Source organism: Periplaneta americana, chromosome 15 (assembly GCF_040183065.1).
Source record: "Periplaneta americana isolate PAMFEO1 chromosome 15, P.americana_PAMFEO1_priV1, whole genome shotgun sequence".
Classification (NCBI taxonomy): domain Eukaryota; kingdom Metazoa; phylum Arthropoda; class Insecta; order Blattodea; family Blattidae; genus Periplaneta; species Periplaneta americana.
Genome location: NC_091131.1, coordinates 21,479,241 through 21,495,743, shown reverse-complemented (window position 1 = coordinate 21,495,743; position 16,503 = coordinate 21,479,241). Strand labels below are relative to the sequence as shown.

Below are 16,503 nucleotides of genomic sequence, written 5' to 3'. Positions count from 1 at the left end.
CATTATTGTTCCTCGGAAGAAATCAATACTTTCGCGTCTGCGCACATCTCACAATTTACGAGCTACGCACAAGGTTACTTCCGATCTTCAGTCAGATACAAATAAAATGAATACTTCTGAATAATTTCAAGTTAGAAATATGGTCGAGCATAAAAAGTCGTATGAAACTTGCCTATAATGGTAATTAAGACGCTCGTATGAAGATTATGAAACTCGCTTGCGCTCGTTTCATAAACAAACATACTCGCGTCTTAATTACTATCATTATAGGCTCGTCGCATAATGTACTATTCTGCAACGGTTTTTATATTACTTTTATGATTGACATTCAAGGAATACATGAAAAGACACTAGGAACATAGGATCACCGCTACGATGCGCTTGTCTGAGACAATATAGGACACTGAACTTTAATCGGACAAATATCTGTAAATGAGATTCGAACCCTTAACAGTAGTTTTCACTCAGTGCTGTAATTGCGCCTTAAAAGTTACGCATGCTGCAATCATTGTATCACCGACTCTTAGTGAACTCTGTAATGTAATATCATCGTTAAATAAATAACTACGTACCTTCTTCTTGTTCACAATTTATTTTCTCACATCTTGACCTTAGAGTAATTTTGATTCTTCTGTAAAATGAAAGGCCTCTTGATAAAACATTTTTGTTACAATAAAACAGTGATTATGAATGCGTTATAGCGATGTCATGCAGAAATCATTAGACTACAGTTGGAATAAAATAAAGTATGCGTTAACGAATGCGTGTAAGATGATCTATGTAAAGTTGCATAAACAGAACATGTAGCCTATGTCCTTTTCCAAATCTTACTGCATGAGTATGGTAGGTTTATAATATCGATAAAATATTATTAGACATAAGAAAACACTTCTTACATTTCTAAATGGGTTATTAAAACGGATTTTATTTCTGGAACATAAAGTAGGAAGTTATTTCATTAAAGTATGAGAGATTAAATGTCATGTATCAAAATTAATTAAACATTACAATAGTACATTATGCAACGAGCCTATAATGATAGTAATTAAGAAGCGAGTATGGATGTTTATGAAACGAGCGCAAGTGAGTTTCATAATTTTCATACGAGCTTCTTAATTACCATTATAGGCGAGTTTCATAAGACTTTTTATGCTCGACCATATTTCTAATTTAAAATTATTCAGATGTATACATTTTATTTGTATCTGACAAGATCGGAAGTGACCTTGATCTAGGTCGTGAATTGTGAGATGTGCGCAGACGCGAAAGTATTGATTTTTTCCGAGGAACAATAATGTCATTGATCTTGATGTAATCCCGTTAAACTTGATATAACCTTGATTATTGAATTCGACTTTGAAAAACGAGATGACAAATTGAATTTATTTGAATATTATTTACAATTAACGCTAATTATTATAGTAACAGAACATAACCTTCTGCGACAGTATTGGATTTCCAGCCTCCGTGACTTTTCGCTAATTCTCTTTGGATTGCATATCCGAGAATAATCGATACTTGCGGTTTTATAACTGTACAAAGCTGACTTTAATTGGCTGAACACCTGTAAGCTGAGTTGTCATTGGCTGAACACCTGTACTTTAATGAGTAGGTGTACTTTAATGACATGCATTAAAGGACTGCTACCAGGTGTATAATTACTACATTTCGGCATGGTCGAGCATAAAATTAATTAAGCAGCTTAAACCATCAAAGCCAAAAATATAAAAAAGTAATTACATAGGTAAATTAGTGGAATAGTATCGTATATTTTTCTAAATAAATGGACAACAGATCCGTCATTTACATGGCTATTTTTATTATTTTTTACTTGAATATTTAACGACGCTGTATCAATTACTAAGTTATTTAGCGTCAATGGGATTGGTGATAGAGAGATGGTATTTGGCGAGATGAGGCCGAGGATTTGCCGTAGATTTGCCTAACATTCGCCTTACAGTTGAGTAAAACCTCGGTAAAAACCCAACCAGGTAATCGGCCCAAGCGGGAATCTAACTCACGCCCGATCGCAACTCCGGATCGGCAGGCAAGCGCCTTAGCCGACTGAGCTACGCCGGTGGCTGCTATCTCTTATTAAGCGGAGCAGGATTCAAGTCTTTGAAAGAACTTTCGACATTTTTTGTTTGCCTCATGATGCTTGCTTCATTCAATGAAATTAAAAAAAATTAAATTAAATTATGGTTTATTTAACGACGCTCGCAACTGTAGAGGTTATATCAGTTCTTTTAAATGCCAGTAAATCTACTGACATGAGCCTGTAGCATTTAAACACATTTAAATGTCATCGACCTCGGCTAGGATCGAATACGAACCTCGAGCATAGAAGGCCGGCGCTATACCAACTACGCTACCGAGGGCAACAGAATGTAAGTACGAGATAAGAATCTAAGAGCATCTACAAAAATTATATATATATATATATATATATATATATATATATATATATATATATGTCTAATGAATTCAATAGTGGCACCGGATACAAAATTGTGAGGTTCACTTTACATGGATGTAATTTATTATGGTACAGACACACTCCGCACATCCTGTTCCCGACGATGATGCACAACCGAGCGAGTTGGCTCAGACGGTAGAGTTTGAAACTCGCTTTCGGGAGGTCACGGGTTAAAACTCTGTGGCCGGCCAATCTGACTGGGGTTTTTCATGGTTTCCTTAGTCAGAAAGGCAAATGTCAGGTTGGAAATTTACATGTCATGATTCATCACCGCCTCAATTACCAATACGATAAACATTAATCAAAGTCTATAATCAGTTAGTACATGAACACAAACCATCTACAACACACAATAGAAACAGGAACTCAACAATAGTAAGAACGGCCTACTGATATATCCACACATTCTAAACACGCGACATGACCACAGATGCTAAAGCGTATATAAATAAACTTAACAAAGAAAAAAAGATGCACAATGAGTTCAACATAAAAAAATATTTTCGTATACAATCCACTCTAAATTGACATTAATTTGGAGTGATTTATTAAAGGATGCATTCAAGCTAATTTAGAAAAATGTTAAACAAATTATCCTTGCACTAAAAACGGATGTTCTCTGAACCAAATTACCATATTTTTAACTACGTATTTGCATATAATAACAATTAAGAAACACGTTAAAGGAATTATCCTTGCTGGAAATGAGTGCTCTCTGGGCCAAAATGAACGTACAGTGGAAGCTCTTAAGTTCGACAGAAAACAAGTTCGATATCCTATAGTTCGACTGCTTACGTAGGAGAATTAGACAGCCCCTATACGGGCAGTAAGAAGTGGGTTTGCCATTTGAATGGGAATTGGTTCTGTGTCTTGTAGTGATACTTTTGTTAAAGGAAAACAGAATATTTTATTGATTAGGACATCCATATTTAATCACTGATTTTAAATTAATGAACTCTTCTTTTTCTATTTAAGAATTGGGCCGTTTATGAGACGGAACTGTCGAAACCCACTGTGGCACTAGAAGCGCATACACAAGTCTCGGGGCGGGCAGGAAATGCAAGTACAGTACTGTATTAGTTGATTTTTTTATTTTAGTTGGTTAGTTAACGACGCTCTATCAACTACTAGATTATTTGGCGGCGATGAGATTGGTGATAGCGAGATGATATTTGGCGAGATGAGGCCGAAGATTCGCCATAGATTACCTTGCATTCACATTACGGTCGGGGAAAACCTCGGAAAAAACCCAACTAGTTAATCAGCCTAAGCGGGGATCGAACCCGCGCCCGAACGCAACTTAAGACCGGCAGGCAAGCTCCTTTACCGACTGAGGCACGTCAGAGGCTATATATTCGTTAATGGATAGCCAATAAGAATTTGTATTCATTTCACCTGTCACACCCAATACCCTTATTGGACTGAACTTTCAATTCTGTTCAGTGGAACTTAGGAGAGTTCACTGTATTTTAATTATTTAAATACAATTTTCCATGTATTGTGGGTCCCTATCACCACGGCATGGCGCGTCCTCGGGTTGCGGATCGAGGAGACGGCCTCCAGATATGGAGGGTAGCTGTGAATATATTGGATAAGCAGTCGCGGACAGCCGATGAGGGATGGTCCTCCAGCTTGGGGGTTGGGCGAAGGGCTAACAACCCATCACAACAGCTCGTTGCGAATCCTTCAAATAAGCCTCGGAATGGGACTGATTCTCAGGCACGACCTCAGCAATGTTAGTTGGGAGGCCGGAGGGAAAAAGACCTTTAGGGAGGCAGAGACGTAGATGGGAAGATAATATTAAAATGGATTTGAGAGAGGTGAGATATGATGATAGAGAATGAATTAATCTTGCTCAGGATAGGGACCAATGGCGGGCTTATGTGAGGGAGGCAATGAACCTCCGGGTTCCTTAAAAGCCAGTAAGTAAGTAAATACAATTTTAGTTAAGTAACATATTCAACGATTTATCTTTCTATCAAACACGGACGTTCCCTGGACCAAATGTCCTATTTTAATTATGAAATTACTTTATATTTATTTCTAACAAGTGCAGCGGAGCGTACGGGTATGGCTAGTTAATTAATAAATTAGTGGGATTAGGATAACTCGTAGAAATAATAAACTGAAATACGAGTATTATGTAAAGTGTTCCAGCCGAGAGTCTGTTATTTATTTTATTTATTTATTTTGTTAATAATAGTAACATAATAGTACATTATGCAACGAGCCTATAATGGTAGTAATTAAGACGCGAGTATGTTTATGAAACGAGCGCAGAAGACTTTCGTAATTTTCATACGAGCGTCTTAATTACTATTATAGGCAAGTTTCATATGACTTTTTATGCTCGACCATATTTCTAACTTGAAATTATTCATAAGTACCGGTATTCATATTATTCTTATCTGACTGGGGAGCGGAAGTGACCTTGTGCAATAGCCTACCTCGTAAATTGTGAGATGTGCGCAGACGCGAAAGTATTGATTTTTTCCGATGAACAAATGTCATTGACCTTGATATAATCTAGAGAGTAAAATGAACATTAATCTTGATATAACCTGGAAATTGATTTAGACATTGAAAACGAGATGACAAATTGAATTTATTTGAATATTATTTACAATTAACGCTAATTATTATAGTAACAGAACATAACCCTCTGCGATAGTATTGGATTTCCAGCCTCCGTGACGTTTCGGTAATTGTCTTTCGATTGCATATCCGAGCATAATCGATATTTGCGCTTTCATATTGCTTTCTGATTGGTATAAAACCTGAACTTTAATGAATAGGTGTACTTTAATGAGGTCCATTAAAGGGCTGCTACCAGGTGTGTAATTACTACATTTCGGCATGGTCGACCATAATAGTACATTATGCAACGAGCCTATAATGGTAGTAATTAAGACGCAAGTATGATTGTTTATGAAACGAGCGCAAGCGAGTTTCATAATTTTCATACGAGCGTCTTAATTACCATTATAGGCAAGTTTCATACGACTTTTTATGCTCGACCATATTTCTAACTTGAAATTATTTAAAATTAGGTCTTCTTATGGTTTTGTGCGAACTGACCTGAATTGTGAGATGTGCGCAGACGCGAAAGTATTGATATTTTCCGAGGCCGAATGTCATTGGCCTTGGCAGAGAATAAGATGAAGATTACTCTGATATAACCTGGAAATTGATTTAGAATTGAAAAACGAGATGACAAATTGAATTTATTTGAATATTATTTACAATTATCGCTAATAATTATAGTAACAGAACATAACCTTCTGCGACAGTATTGGATTTCCAGCCTCCGCGACTTTTCGCTAATTGTCTTTCGATTGCATATCCGAGAATAATCGATATAACGGTACAAAGCTGACTTGTCATTGGCTGAAGACCTGAACTTTACTGAGTAGGTGTACTTTAATGACATGCATGACGGCATGGTCGAGCATAAAATATAATATACACAGATAAAATTTTAGCTCAGCCCTGAAAGGGTAGAACTCGTGCTCAGGGGCGTTATTTAATATTATTGATATGTGTTGTTGAAACAATTCTCTTTCTTTTATCTCACATGTACAAGCATTTGAAATAATTCTTTGCGATCCTGAAAGACTGAGAGATCGAGTGGTGTCAGCAGAAAGTTGTTTTTAATGTCTACGCTAGCCAGATAGTCCAGCAAGATTTCTGCGCAATCTTGGTGGTCGTAGGTGACCGCAAGGTGTAAGGGCGTGCATCTTTCAACATCGAACCCGTTGGAGTCCGCCCCTTTCTCCAGCAGCTTCTCCAGGAGGCCAGGCAAATTGAACATGACTGTCATGTGCGCTGAGGGCATGCCCCCCGCTGTGCTGTTGGGATTCGCCATGTGATCCAACAGCAGCTGCAGGATCTCCTGGCGATTGAACATGACTGCGACGTGTAGTGGACGTATGCCGTCCCCCATGGGCAAGTCTGCCTTGGCCCCGCGTCTCAGCAACTCTTCCACTGACACGTGGAAGTTGTGTTGCACGGCGGTGTGCAGAGGAGTGGCGCCGTCGTAACTTTGGTGGTCGATGTTGGCTTTCTTGTCCAGAAGCTTCGTTATGACTGACAGCTGGTCGTTTTCGACTGCCACCTGCAAGGGACTGCGGCCGTCGAACGTCTGGATGTCTACATCGCGTAGCTTGTCCAGTATGAGCTCCGTCACCTCCACCTGGCCGAAGTAGGCCGCGTCGTGCAGCGGGGTGAAGCCGTTGTCTCGCGGGATGCCGGGGTCCGCGCCTCGCTCCAGGAGCCACCGCACTATGTCCGCGTCTTTCTTCCACACGGCGCAATGCAGCGGCGTGAAGCCGTCGTGAATGTGTTCGTTCAGGTACTGGTCGTTCTCCAGCAGTTTCTTGACGGATTCCAAGTCTCCCCGGTCGATGGCTTCGTGTACAGACATGCCGCCTTCGCCTGAGTGCATACCAGTGACGTAGCATGAAATTTTGAGCAGGGGAAGCTAACTCAAATTGTCTTCCATATACAATAGTGGCAAAAAAAAACCGGACCGACCCTTGTAGCTGATTTCAGAGCCTTGTTCATTCAGAGCACGTTAGACTGGTAAAACTGGTGACAGACTACAGTCACTAATCGCGATTATCGACCTAATCGCGATCGGGTTTGTAGTGTGTCACCGTCCCGATCGCGATCAGGAACTAAATCCTGTTTCCAGAACAAGATAATCGCGCTGAGGCACGGCCCAGTGGACGAAAGTAACATTTTAGTAATCTTTGGTTTCGAATCACCTTGATTTATATTATTTAGGAAGTCGTGATAGCTTCTCCTGTGAAATTTTTTTACCCATTCTATTGTATTATATGAAATAGAAACGAAAATGAATGGCTAGAAAATGAATTTGGCTACTATTAGACGTAGTGGAGAAATTTAATGCAGATGTGAGAAAAGTAAAAAGAAATATATTGACAAATGACAGACGAATTATTCATATTTCATATATATAGCAATAAAAGGCTGCTGAAAGATGTTTCATTTCAATAAATAATGGATTACAAACTGGAACTGGTTTCTTTTTCAGATTTTCAATTTCAGTCTCCATTACGACGCTATCGTTGAGTTAAGGTTGATTTTAAAAATGTTTTATTACAAAATAATATAAATTTTTGGCATGATATAAATTTTATAGGTTATAAAATCTCTTTTCAAAATAATATAAATAGTAATGATATAAATTGTATCAGTTTACATTGTAAAGCATGTAACAGTTTTAACAAATAAATTCCCATGTCAAGCTGCAAGAAACAACAAAAAAAAAAGGGGGGGGAAAACAATGAACAAACTTCAAAAGAAAGTATGAACCACAGTCTAATACTTTATGGTATGAACTTTAGGTGTTGTCCAGGAAGGAAACAAACATATACGTATGTACATAGAGAAAATTCTTTCCTCTATGGTAATTCAGCTGTTGACCAGACGGTATGTAGTGTGTCACCACATTTTCGGTAATCGCGATCGGGCCTGATCGCGATAAGTGCTAATCGCGATTACTACTGTAGTCTGTCACCAGTATAACTAAGACTTTCGTGGTTTGAATCCTGCCTGGGAAGGGAACTTCTTTTTGTTCCTTATTCAAATTTATTCCCAATATTTTACTACTTAATTAATTTATTATTCCCAGAACATGAATTTTACCAGCAATCGAAAAGTATTGGGAATAAATTTGAATAAGGAAAAAAAAAAGTTTCCTTCCCAGCCAGGATTCGAACCACGAAAGTCTTCGTTACCAGTCTATCGTGCTCTGGAGTGAACAAGGCTCTGAAATCAGCTACAAGGGTCGGTCCAGTTTTTTTGCCACTATTGTACATATTAGAAAACGCATTGCAAAAATATAGTCATAAAATAAATAGTAGTCAATGTCAGCAATCCGAAGATTGGTTGGAACCTCGTAAGTAACACCGATAAGACATGATCCCAAATAGTACGTAGTAAATTATGATTTCACGGTTTACACATATCTCTAACAAATAGACACGTATACGTATAACATTAGCTTACTCCCTGTCATATATTTGAGAGAAAGCACAATATTAACGGTCAATAAATACAGTATTAGTAATTAATTACGTAAGTATGCGTCTGTCTTGGTTGTGTCCCTCACTGATAGCAAGGGAGTCGGTCGTTTTTTAAATCACACTTTTGTTCGTAGGTCAGTCTTGAAAATGTAATTGTCTTAAACATTCAAGTAAATTGGTGTCAGAAACTGTTATTTCACTCATTATTTATTATATCAGCCACAATGCACACTAACACTTCAACTAAACACAACTGACGAAAAGGGATAACTCAGAAACTAAATTCTTTTCAATGTTAAAGCTAGCTTCTTGCGAACCAGGGTAGTTATGTTAGAAAGAGATGGAAAATCTGCGGGGTGGGTTACATAGAAGAATGAGGGGATTGGAAGCTGGTGTGTGCAGGCTTCATGTTTACTGCTGCATCACAAATCATCCTAAGCTGCCGCATCACAATATTTAACGCGTAAATATAAATTGTATTAAAATTAATAAATAATTTTGTACGAGATCGTGCGTATTTGCTTGCTTTCCGCACAAAACCAATACGCGGTAAGTGTGAAATACCACATTCAGTATTCCCAACGTAACATACATAACAATTTCCCTCTTCTTACCGCTTAAGCGTCATATTCATTTTACTGCTTTAGGCTTTTAACATATTATTTTTTAGAGACGTTTAACATAGTAATAATTATAAATTGGAAACTCACCACTGCAATTTCACATAAATTACACTGTTAATTATAGTTTTTAAATATTTGCAAAAATTAAGTAAACTCTACTACTCCACTAAAGTTATTGCATTCGTGATGCAAGTAACATTAAGGAAGCCGTGAAAAAATCAACAAGATTCCAGATGCCGATGTTATTACTGCAATATGTTATATAAATAATTTTCTTAAAGTATTAAAATGAAAAATAAATCATTACATAACCTTACCGTTTGTTTTAAGTTCGCATTTATAGACTGGGGGGGGGGGGAAGACAGATGTATATCACGGCCTGCTGGAGTATAGTAAACACAGAAAACATTTTATAGGAACAATGTTGAAGATAGATATATTTGTTTTCCAAAGTTGCCGTCATTGAACAGAAACCAAGATGGAGATTTCATTGCAACTAATTAGAAATTCGTCTTTCAGGTATGTAATAAACGATCTTCGCACAAAGTAATGTACGATACACGAGCGGTATGTTTGTTTTCATGTTCGAGGAAAAGATTGAAAAAGCTCAAGTACGTTTCGCTTTTTCAATCTTTTCCTCGAACATGAAAACATCAACATACCGCTCTTGTAACGCATATTACTATTGTTCATACTCTGCAGGTTTGTTATGAAATTATTATTAACTGGGGAAGCTGAGCTTTTTAGCTTACATTGACGCTACGCCACTGGTGCATACCTACGCCTCGCTCCAGCAGCATGGACACGGTTTTCACGTCCCCGAGTCTGACCGCAATCTGCAGCGGAGTGGCGGAGTCCCCACCTTTGACGTCCGCAGGCACGACGTGCGCGAGCAGCGATTTCGTCTGCCTTACGTGTCCCATCTCGACGCTGTGGTGCAGGGGTGTCCAACCGAGTACACACGGTTCGTTGGGGTTGGCCCCGTGCGCGACTAATATATTACTCATCTTTTCGTGGCCGAAGTACACTGCGTCGTGCAGAACCGTGCAAGTGTCGGTCCCTGGGTTGTTGGCACGGGCGCCCCTAGATAGCAGCAGCTCCGCCAAGCCTTTGTGGTTGAACGCCACTGCCACGTCGAGTGGCGCGAGGTCGCGGGCGCCTCTCGCTTGTGCGTTAGCGCCCTCGATCAACAACACTCTCGCCGCTTTCTCGTTGCCGTAAGCCGCCGCCAGGAATAGGACAGTTGAAGCACCTCGGAGACGGGAGTCCGTATGGGCGCCGTTTTCCAGCAGCATGGAGACGACGTCTGCGTGGTCGTGTGCAGCGGCCAGGTGCAGCGGCGTCATGAGGTCCGCGTTGAAGGCGTTGACGCGCGCTCCCTCGTCCAGCAGCTTCAACACTGCCTGCACACGTCCCTCTCTGGCCGCCCTGTGCAGCGGAGTCTCATGCCACTCACGTAGGTTGGCTTTGCGTTCTTCCTGAACAGGATTGACTCGCGAGTTACGCTTCTGTTTGACAGAAGAATACTTCCCACGGATGTCGAAGAATGAATTCATGGAATCTTCGATCTCCTTGAGGTCCGAAACCTGCAGCACAAAGTGTTGTACAGGGACATCATTTTATTTTTACCAACATTTTAAATATTAACCTGGCTATACCTTTGGATCAACATCGCTTTCTACCCCCCTTCCACGACTGGAGTTCGATGATACTGGCGTAATATACAAACAAATCACTTTACTAGGTATAGGAGGGAAGTAAACTACGCGATTTTGAGTCTGATCATTTTCATTAGGTTTTTGTTTAATCAAAATACAGTATAGTATTAACAATGAGTGTTTTTACTCACGAAATGAGCTGTCCATGCGGATGTATTCATTATGCAGTGTAGGCCTATATTATACTGCCTACAGCACATTAGCGTACAATATAAAGAATGAAGTTAAATTGAAAAATAATCATAATATGGATATTTAAACACATCTTTGAAAATGGTGGCCGTTCATTTCGATATAGGCTTCAATTCCTTTGTGCATATTATCGCACTGTAGACTATTGTACCTATTTCCAATTACCAGTTTCGTCCTTCGTACTAGTAACTCATGTTGAAATAATTCTGTACCTATTCTATAAAAGAGTACCTTACGTACTGTTAATTCAATCTTCACTTCTGCCCGATCCGAAAAGATAAAATTACTCAGACATATTATCTACTGTCCGTCCAAGTGGTTATGTCGTAGGGTCGTAGAAAGGGAGGAAATCACGTGACATTTAATTACTTAACGAGGCCCTTTCATTTAAGTTGTTTTAAACAGCTGTATAATATTACGTAGACGTCCAATTCCTAACAGAAATTAAAAAGAGCTAAGACAGTCCAGCCACTAGCTTGCGAATAAAAGCTGGTGGGGGAACCCGGGATACGACGTAGGCAAATGGACGACAGTACCTGTGCGAAAATGATTCAACATTTAATGCACTTTCGTCACTGGAAAACGCGAACATATTTTTGGAATGTACTGTTTACTTTGACCGTAAGGCTACTATGGATCTGTGTGCAGAACGGTTGAACTTCATTAGTAGAAGGGGTGGGAGTGAAGTACATTCAAAAACTCAGGTACAATAAAAATTGAAGTAAAAATAAAATGATGTCCCTGTACAAGTAATCATCAAAGCTCGGAACTTGGGGACTTGTATGTCTTGCGCATGAGTAAGGTTACAGGTTCAACGTATACAAAGCTCACGCTGCAGGTGCTCAGGGACAGTCGTGTGTACTAAGAAAGTGGTCACATCGAATGGCAGGAAGACGGAGGAAGAAACTGTGTCATTTCGAAGCCAATTACATTCAGAGAATTACAGGTAAACGGTCTGTTTGAGAAATTAGAAAATACGTATTATAGAAGTTTGAAAATACATTTTTTTTTCTTTTTTTTTTTTTAGGTACAGAATTTCGTGGAGGAATTCGGAGGAGATACATTATTTTCTTCGAATGGAGAGTTTATATTTTATACCTTGTGCCACACACAAACTAGAGACTGGAAACGAGTATTCGTAGAAAGACATTGCAGTCCCTTAAATTGATGGAAAATTTGTTCATAGCCATGCTTCAAGACGTAGAGGGACCTGCCCTAATAGTGACACACAAATTGAAAACTATTTTCGAGAAAAATTTAGGATATACTTATCTTCCTCAGACACGAGATCATCTAGCAACTGCTGAAAATCGAACAGAAAACAGTGATAGTGAAATATTTAGTATTTTAAGTTTGCTCCTGTCACTTCATGTGACGTGGAAAAACGTTTTTCTGGTTTCAAATCATGTTCAACTAACAGGCGAAGAAGTTATGGGTTCGAAAATCTTCGAATGTACGTAGTCATACACTGTAATGAAATGTACAGAGCAGAACAGTAAATTTGATATATTGCTGATGTTTATTTTTATTATAGGACCTATATGCTATAAAATTACGTGTTTCAACCTGTTATAATACTATCAATATGTTGTTCCAGCCAGAAACCACTTTTATAGCAGACCTGGCAGTACCTCCGTGCTGGAAGAGGGAGTTGTTGACATTGAACTCCGGTCGCTTAGCCACGTTTAAAGACACAAGTCTCGAAGTTCCGAGCTTTGGTAATCATATTAAGGCGACGGATCTCTAAAATTTGTAAGTTCTACATTTTCTACAGTATGAGTCCTAAATCAAATGCTAAAGACAAAAAATGGATTACACTACTTTCCAACCCAGATATAGTCCCCCAGAGACCAAGGAAAACAGCAGTTGCAGCCTTCAGACTATTGACAAATCATGACTGTCTAGCAAGTCATCTCTACAGAATAGGTATCTCAGCTTCACTAATATGTGTCCTGTGTAACGATCCAACAGAAATGAATGAAGATCACTTGAAGACTTGTGAAGCATTAAGATCAGAAGAAACTACAGTTCAAAAGTATTGGAAAACACGACTGCTAATGGCTTCATTGCCAAATGCAACGCACTAGATAACAATAACAACAACAACAACAGCAACAACATTTTCAGCCCCGTGAAACTCAAATTTTTATCTCATATTGAAATAGACCATATGGACTATATAATTCGAATCAGCTTATTTCAGCGTTCCTCAAACGTTTTTGAAGTGGGGACCACTTTTTAAAGTCAGAACAGTTCTGCGGACCACCTTACTCTTGTTCCCTTCGAAAGTAAATTTATCACTTTCGTAGCATATTTTAATGCCAGTATACTTATATTTTAATAGTACATTATGCAACGAGCCTATAATGATAGTAATTAAGACGCGAGTATGTTTGTTTATGAAACGAGCGCAAGCGAGTTTCATAATTTTCATACGAGCGTCTTAATTACCATTATAGGCAAGTTTCATACGACTTTTTATGCTCGACCATATTTCTAACTTAAAATAGACCATGTGGACTATATAATGCGAATCAGCTTATTTCAGCGTTTCTCAAACGTTTTTGAAGTGGGGACCACTTTTTAAAGTCAGAACAGTTCTGCGGACCACCTTACTCTTGTCCCCTTCGAAAGCAAATGTATCACTTTCGTAGTATATTTTAATGCCAGTATACTTATATTTTAATAGTACATTATGCAACGAGCCTATAATGGTAGTAATTAAGACGCGAGTATGTTTATGAAACGAGCGCGAGTTTCATAATTTTCATACGAGCGTCTTAATTACCATTATAGGCAAGTTTCATATGACTTTTTATGCTCGACCATATTTCTAACTTAAAATAGACCATGTGGACTATATAATGCGAATCAGCTTATTTCAGCGTTTCTCAAACGTTTTTGAAGTGGGGACCACTTTTTAAAGTCAGAACAGTTCTGCGGACCACCTTACTCTTGTCCCCTTCGAAAGCAAATTTATCACTTTCGTAGTATATTTTAATGCCAGTATACTTATATTTTAATAGTACATTATGCAACGAGCCTATAATGATAGTAATTAAGACGCGAGTATGTTTGTTTATGAAACGAGCGCAAGCGAGTTTCATAATTTTCATACGAGCGTCTTAATTACCATTATAGGCAAGTTTCGTACGACTTTTTATGCTCGACCACATTTCTAACTTAAAATTATTCAGAAGTATTAATTTTATTCGTATCTAACTGAAGAGCGGAAGTGACCTTGTGCATACCTCGTAAATTGTGAGATGTGCGCAGACGCGAAAGTATTGATTTTTTTCCGAGGAACAATAATGTCATTGACCTTGATATAATCTAGAGAATAACATGAACTAATTTTGATATAATCTGGAAATTTATTTAGAATTGAAAAACGAGATGACAAATTGAATTTATTTGAATATTATTTACAATTAACCCTAATTATTACAATAACAGAACATAACCTTCTGCGACAGTATTGGATTTCCAGCCTCCGTGACGTTTCCCTTGTTGTCTTTCGATTGCATATCCGAGAAAACCTGAACTTTAATGAATAGATGTACTTTAATGACATGCATTAAAGGACTGCTACCAGGTGTATAATTACTTCATTTCGGCATGGTCGAACATAAAATTGAATTAAGGTTCGGTACTTTGGTCCTCTGTTATGAATTCGTGTGGTCCTTGGCTGGGTTACAGGCGCGGCGCCAGATGTGCAGGGAAAAGATGTCGAGAAACACCATGTGTATAGTGTTTAAATCCCTCTTTTGCTGCTGAGAGTAGAATGGGAAGTCGATAGACGGGTAGAGTAATAAATTTCATAAAATGTCAGTACTGGGAGAAAAAGTGAAATTCGATTGCCTTGTGTCATTTCCAAACTCTGAGATTTTAAGCTATAGTGTGATAAGCAATTCGTTTGAATTATATTTTTTCTTCTGTCTTTTTTGAAGGACCATAAGGGCAGACTTCGAGGACCACAGATGGTCCGCGGACCATAGTTTGAGAAACGCTGGCTTATTTAATACCCTCAGGGTGAAACAACATTTTTCCCCCATTAGGGCCTACTACGTAATATATCAGTGGATTATGGTGATTTTCTAGCTTGCAGGTTGAATTTTCTTTTGCCAACTTCGTTTCGAATTTACTACAGCTTTTTAATGATTGCTACATTTATTTTATTTATTATTTAATTATTTAAATATACAGAATACAGAATATAATTACAACAATAGAAATAGAAATAAAATAATATAATCAATATAAAAAGAGTATACAATAATATTAACAAAATTTGAGGACCGAATGAGCAGCGCTCGAGTTCGGTGGAATTCAGATATATTATTATTAATATAAGAGGAATATATAAAATAAAATTAAATAGGAACTAAAATTAAAATTACAGTTACAATGAAATTATATAATATAATATTAACATAGCGAAGAATAATATCGTACGTGAATAAAGTAGGTCAATTTATGAAAAAAAATATATATTCCGAAATTATAGAATATAAATATAATATAGGCTGATTAATTCATACACATAGGCTATAAATTTATTTAATCAAATTGAAGACATTAACACGTTTCTGATTTTCTTGTTATAAATGTTAGTGGTTACATGTTAGAAGTTCTGGGTGTAATTTAGCTAAAGAATTATACAACCGACGGCCAAAAGTAATGCTATGCTTTAGACCAGCAGATGTGAAACATTTAGGGCCGTATTCATAAATATTATTAGCGCGGGCTTCCAGTGGATGATCAGCGAACTAAGATTTTTCGTATTTATAAATCAGTGTTAGCGATATGGTATGATATGAATCCTGTACAAGTAACCAGTCGATAGCCGGGGCTAGTTTAGCACGCTCGTAGCGTGGGCTAGTGAATATCTGTGAATAGCACCCCTAAGTTCTACTAATGTTGAATTATTATTTCGTCTTATGTCATGATTATGTGCCTGTAATATAAACTTATTACGATTTTTATGATTAAAAATTTAACAGAGTATATTTATAAATTTGTTCAATATTAAACATATTAAATGCAGAATAAATTAATTTAGTTGGCTAACCAAAACGTTTCTTCAAACAAATTTTAATTATTCGTTTTTGTAGTAAATTTAACGGACTAAGATTAATTTTTGTACTGTAAGGTATAACCGCGTCGCTGTTATTTCCGGTAGCCAACCACATTGCAGTTCGGCTACATTTAAACGTGTGCGTCTTATCATTGGTCGCTGATGACGTTATGCATTTCCACTGCTGCCACATTTAGTAAACAGCTATATTTTATTCCCCGTTACCCGCCAAATTTGGTGAGCATTCTCCTATTCGCCACTTGGAGAGGTGCCTGATGGGGGCATAATAATAATAATAATAATAATAATAATAATAATAATAATAATAATAATAATAGATAATTTAAATAACTACAGCTTATCTTCA

The 16,503-nt window shown here is 37.8% G+C and overlaps 1 protein-coding gene across 1 annotated transcript in view; it reads right to left on the bottom strand.

The window, feature by feature from the left end:
• Positions 1–2,498: 2,498 nt before the first annotated feature.
• LOC138714711 (ankyrin-3-like) overlaps positions 2,499–16,503 on the bottom strand; it is a 22,087-nt gene continuing 8,082 nt past the window's right edge. Inside the window, exons 3-4 of the mRNA XM_069846784.1 lie at positions 9,928–10,735; positions 2,499–6,910 (exon numbers count right to left, since the gene is read on the bottom strand). Of these exons, the coding sequence (XP_069702885.1) occupies positions 6,042–6,910; positions 9,928–10,735 (1,677 nt within the window). The 3' untranslated portion in view covers positions 2,499–6,041. The remainder of the gene's footprint in view (positions 6,911–9,927; positions 10,736–16,503) is intronic.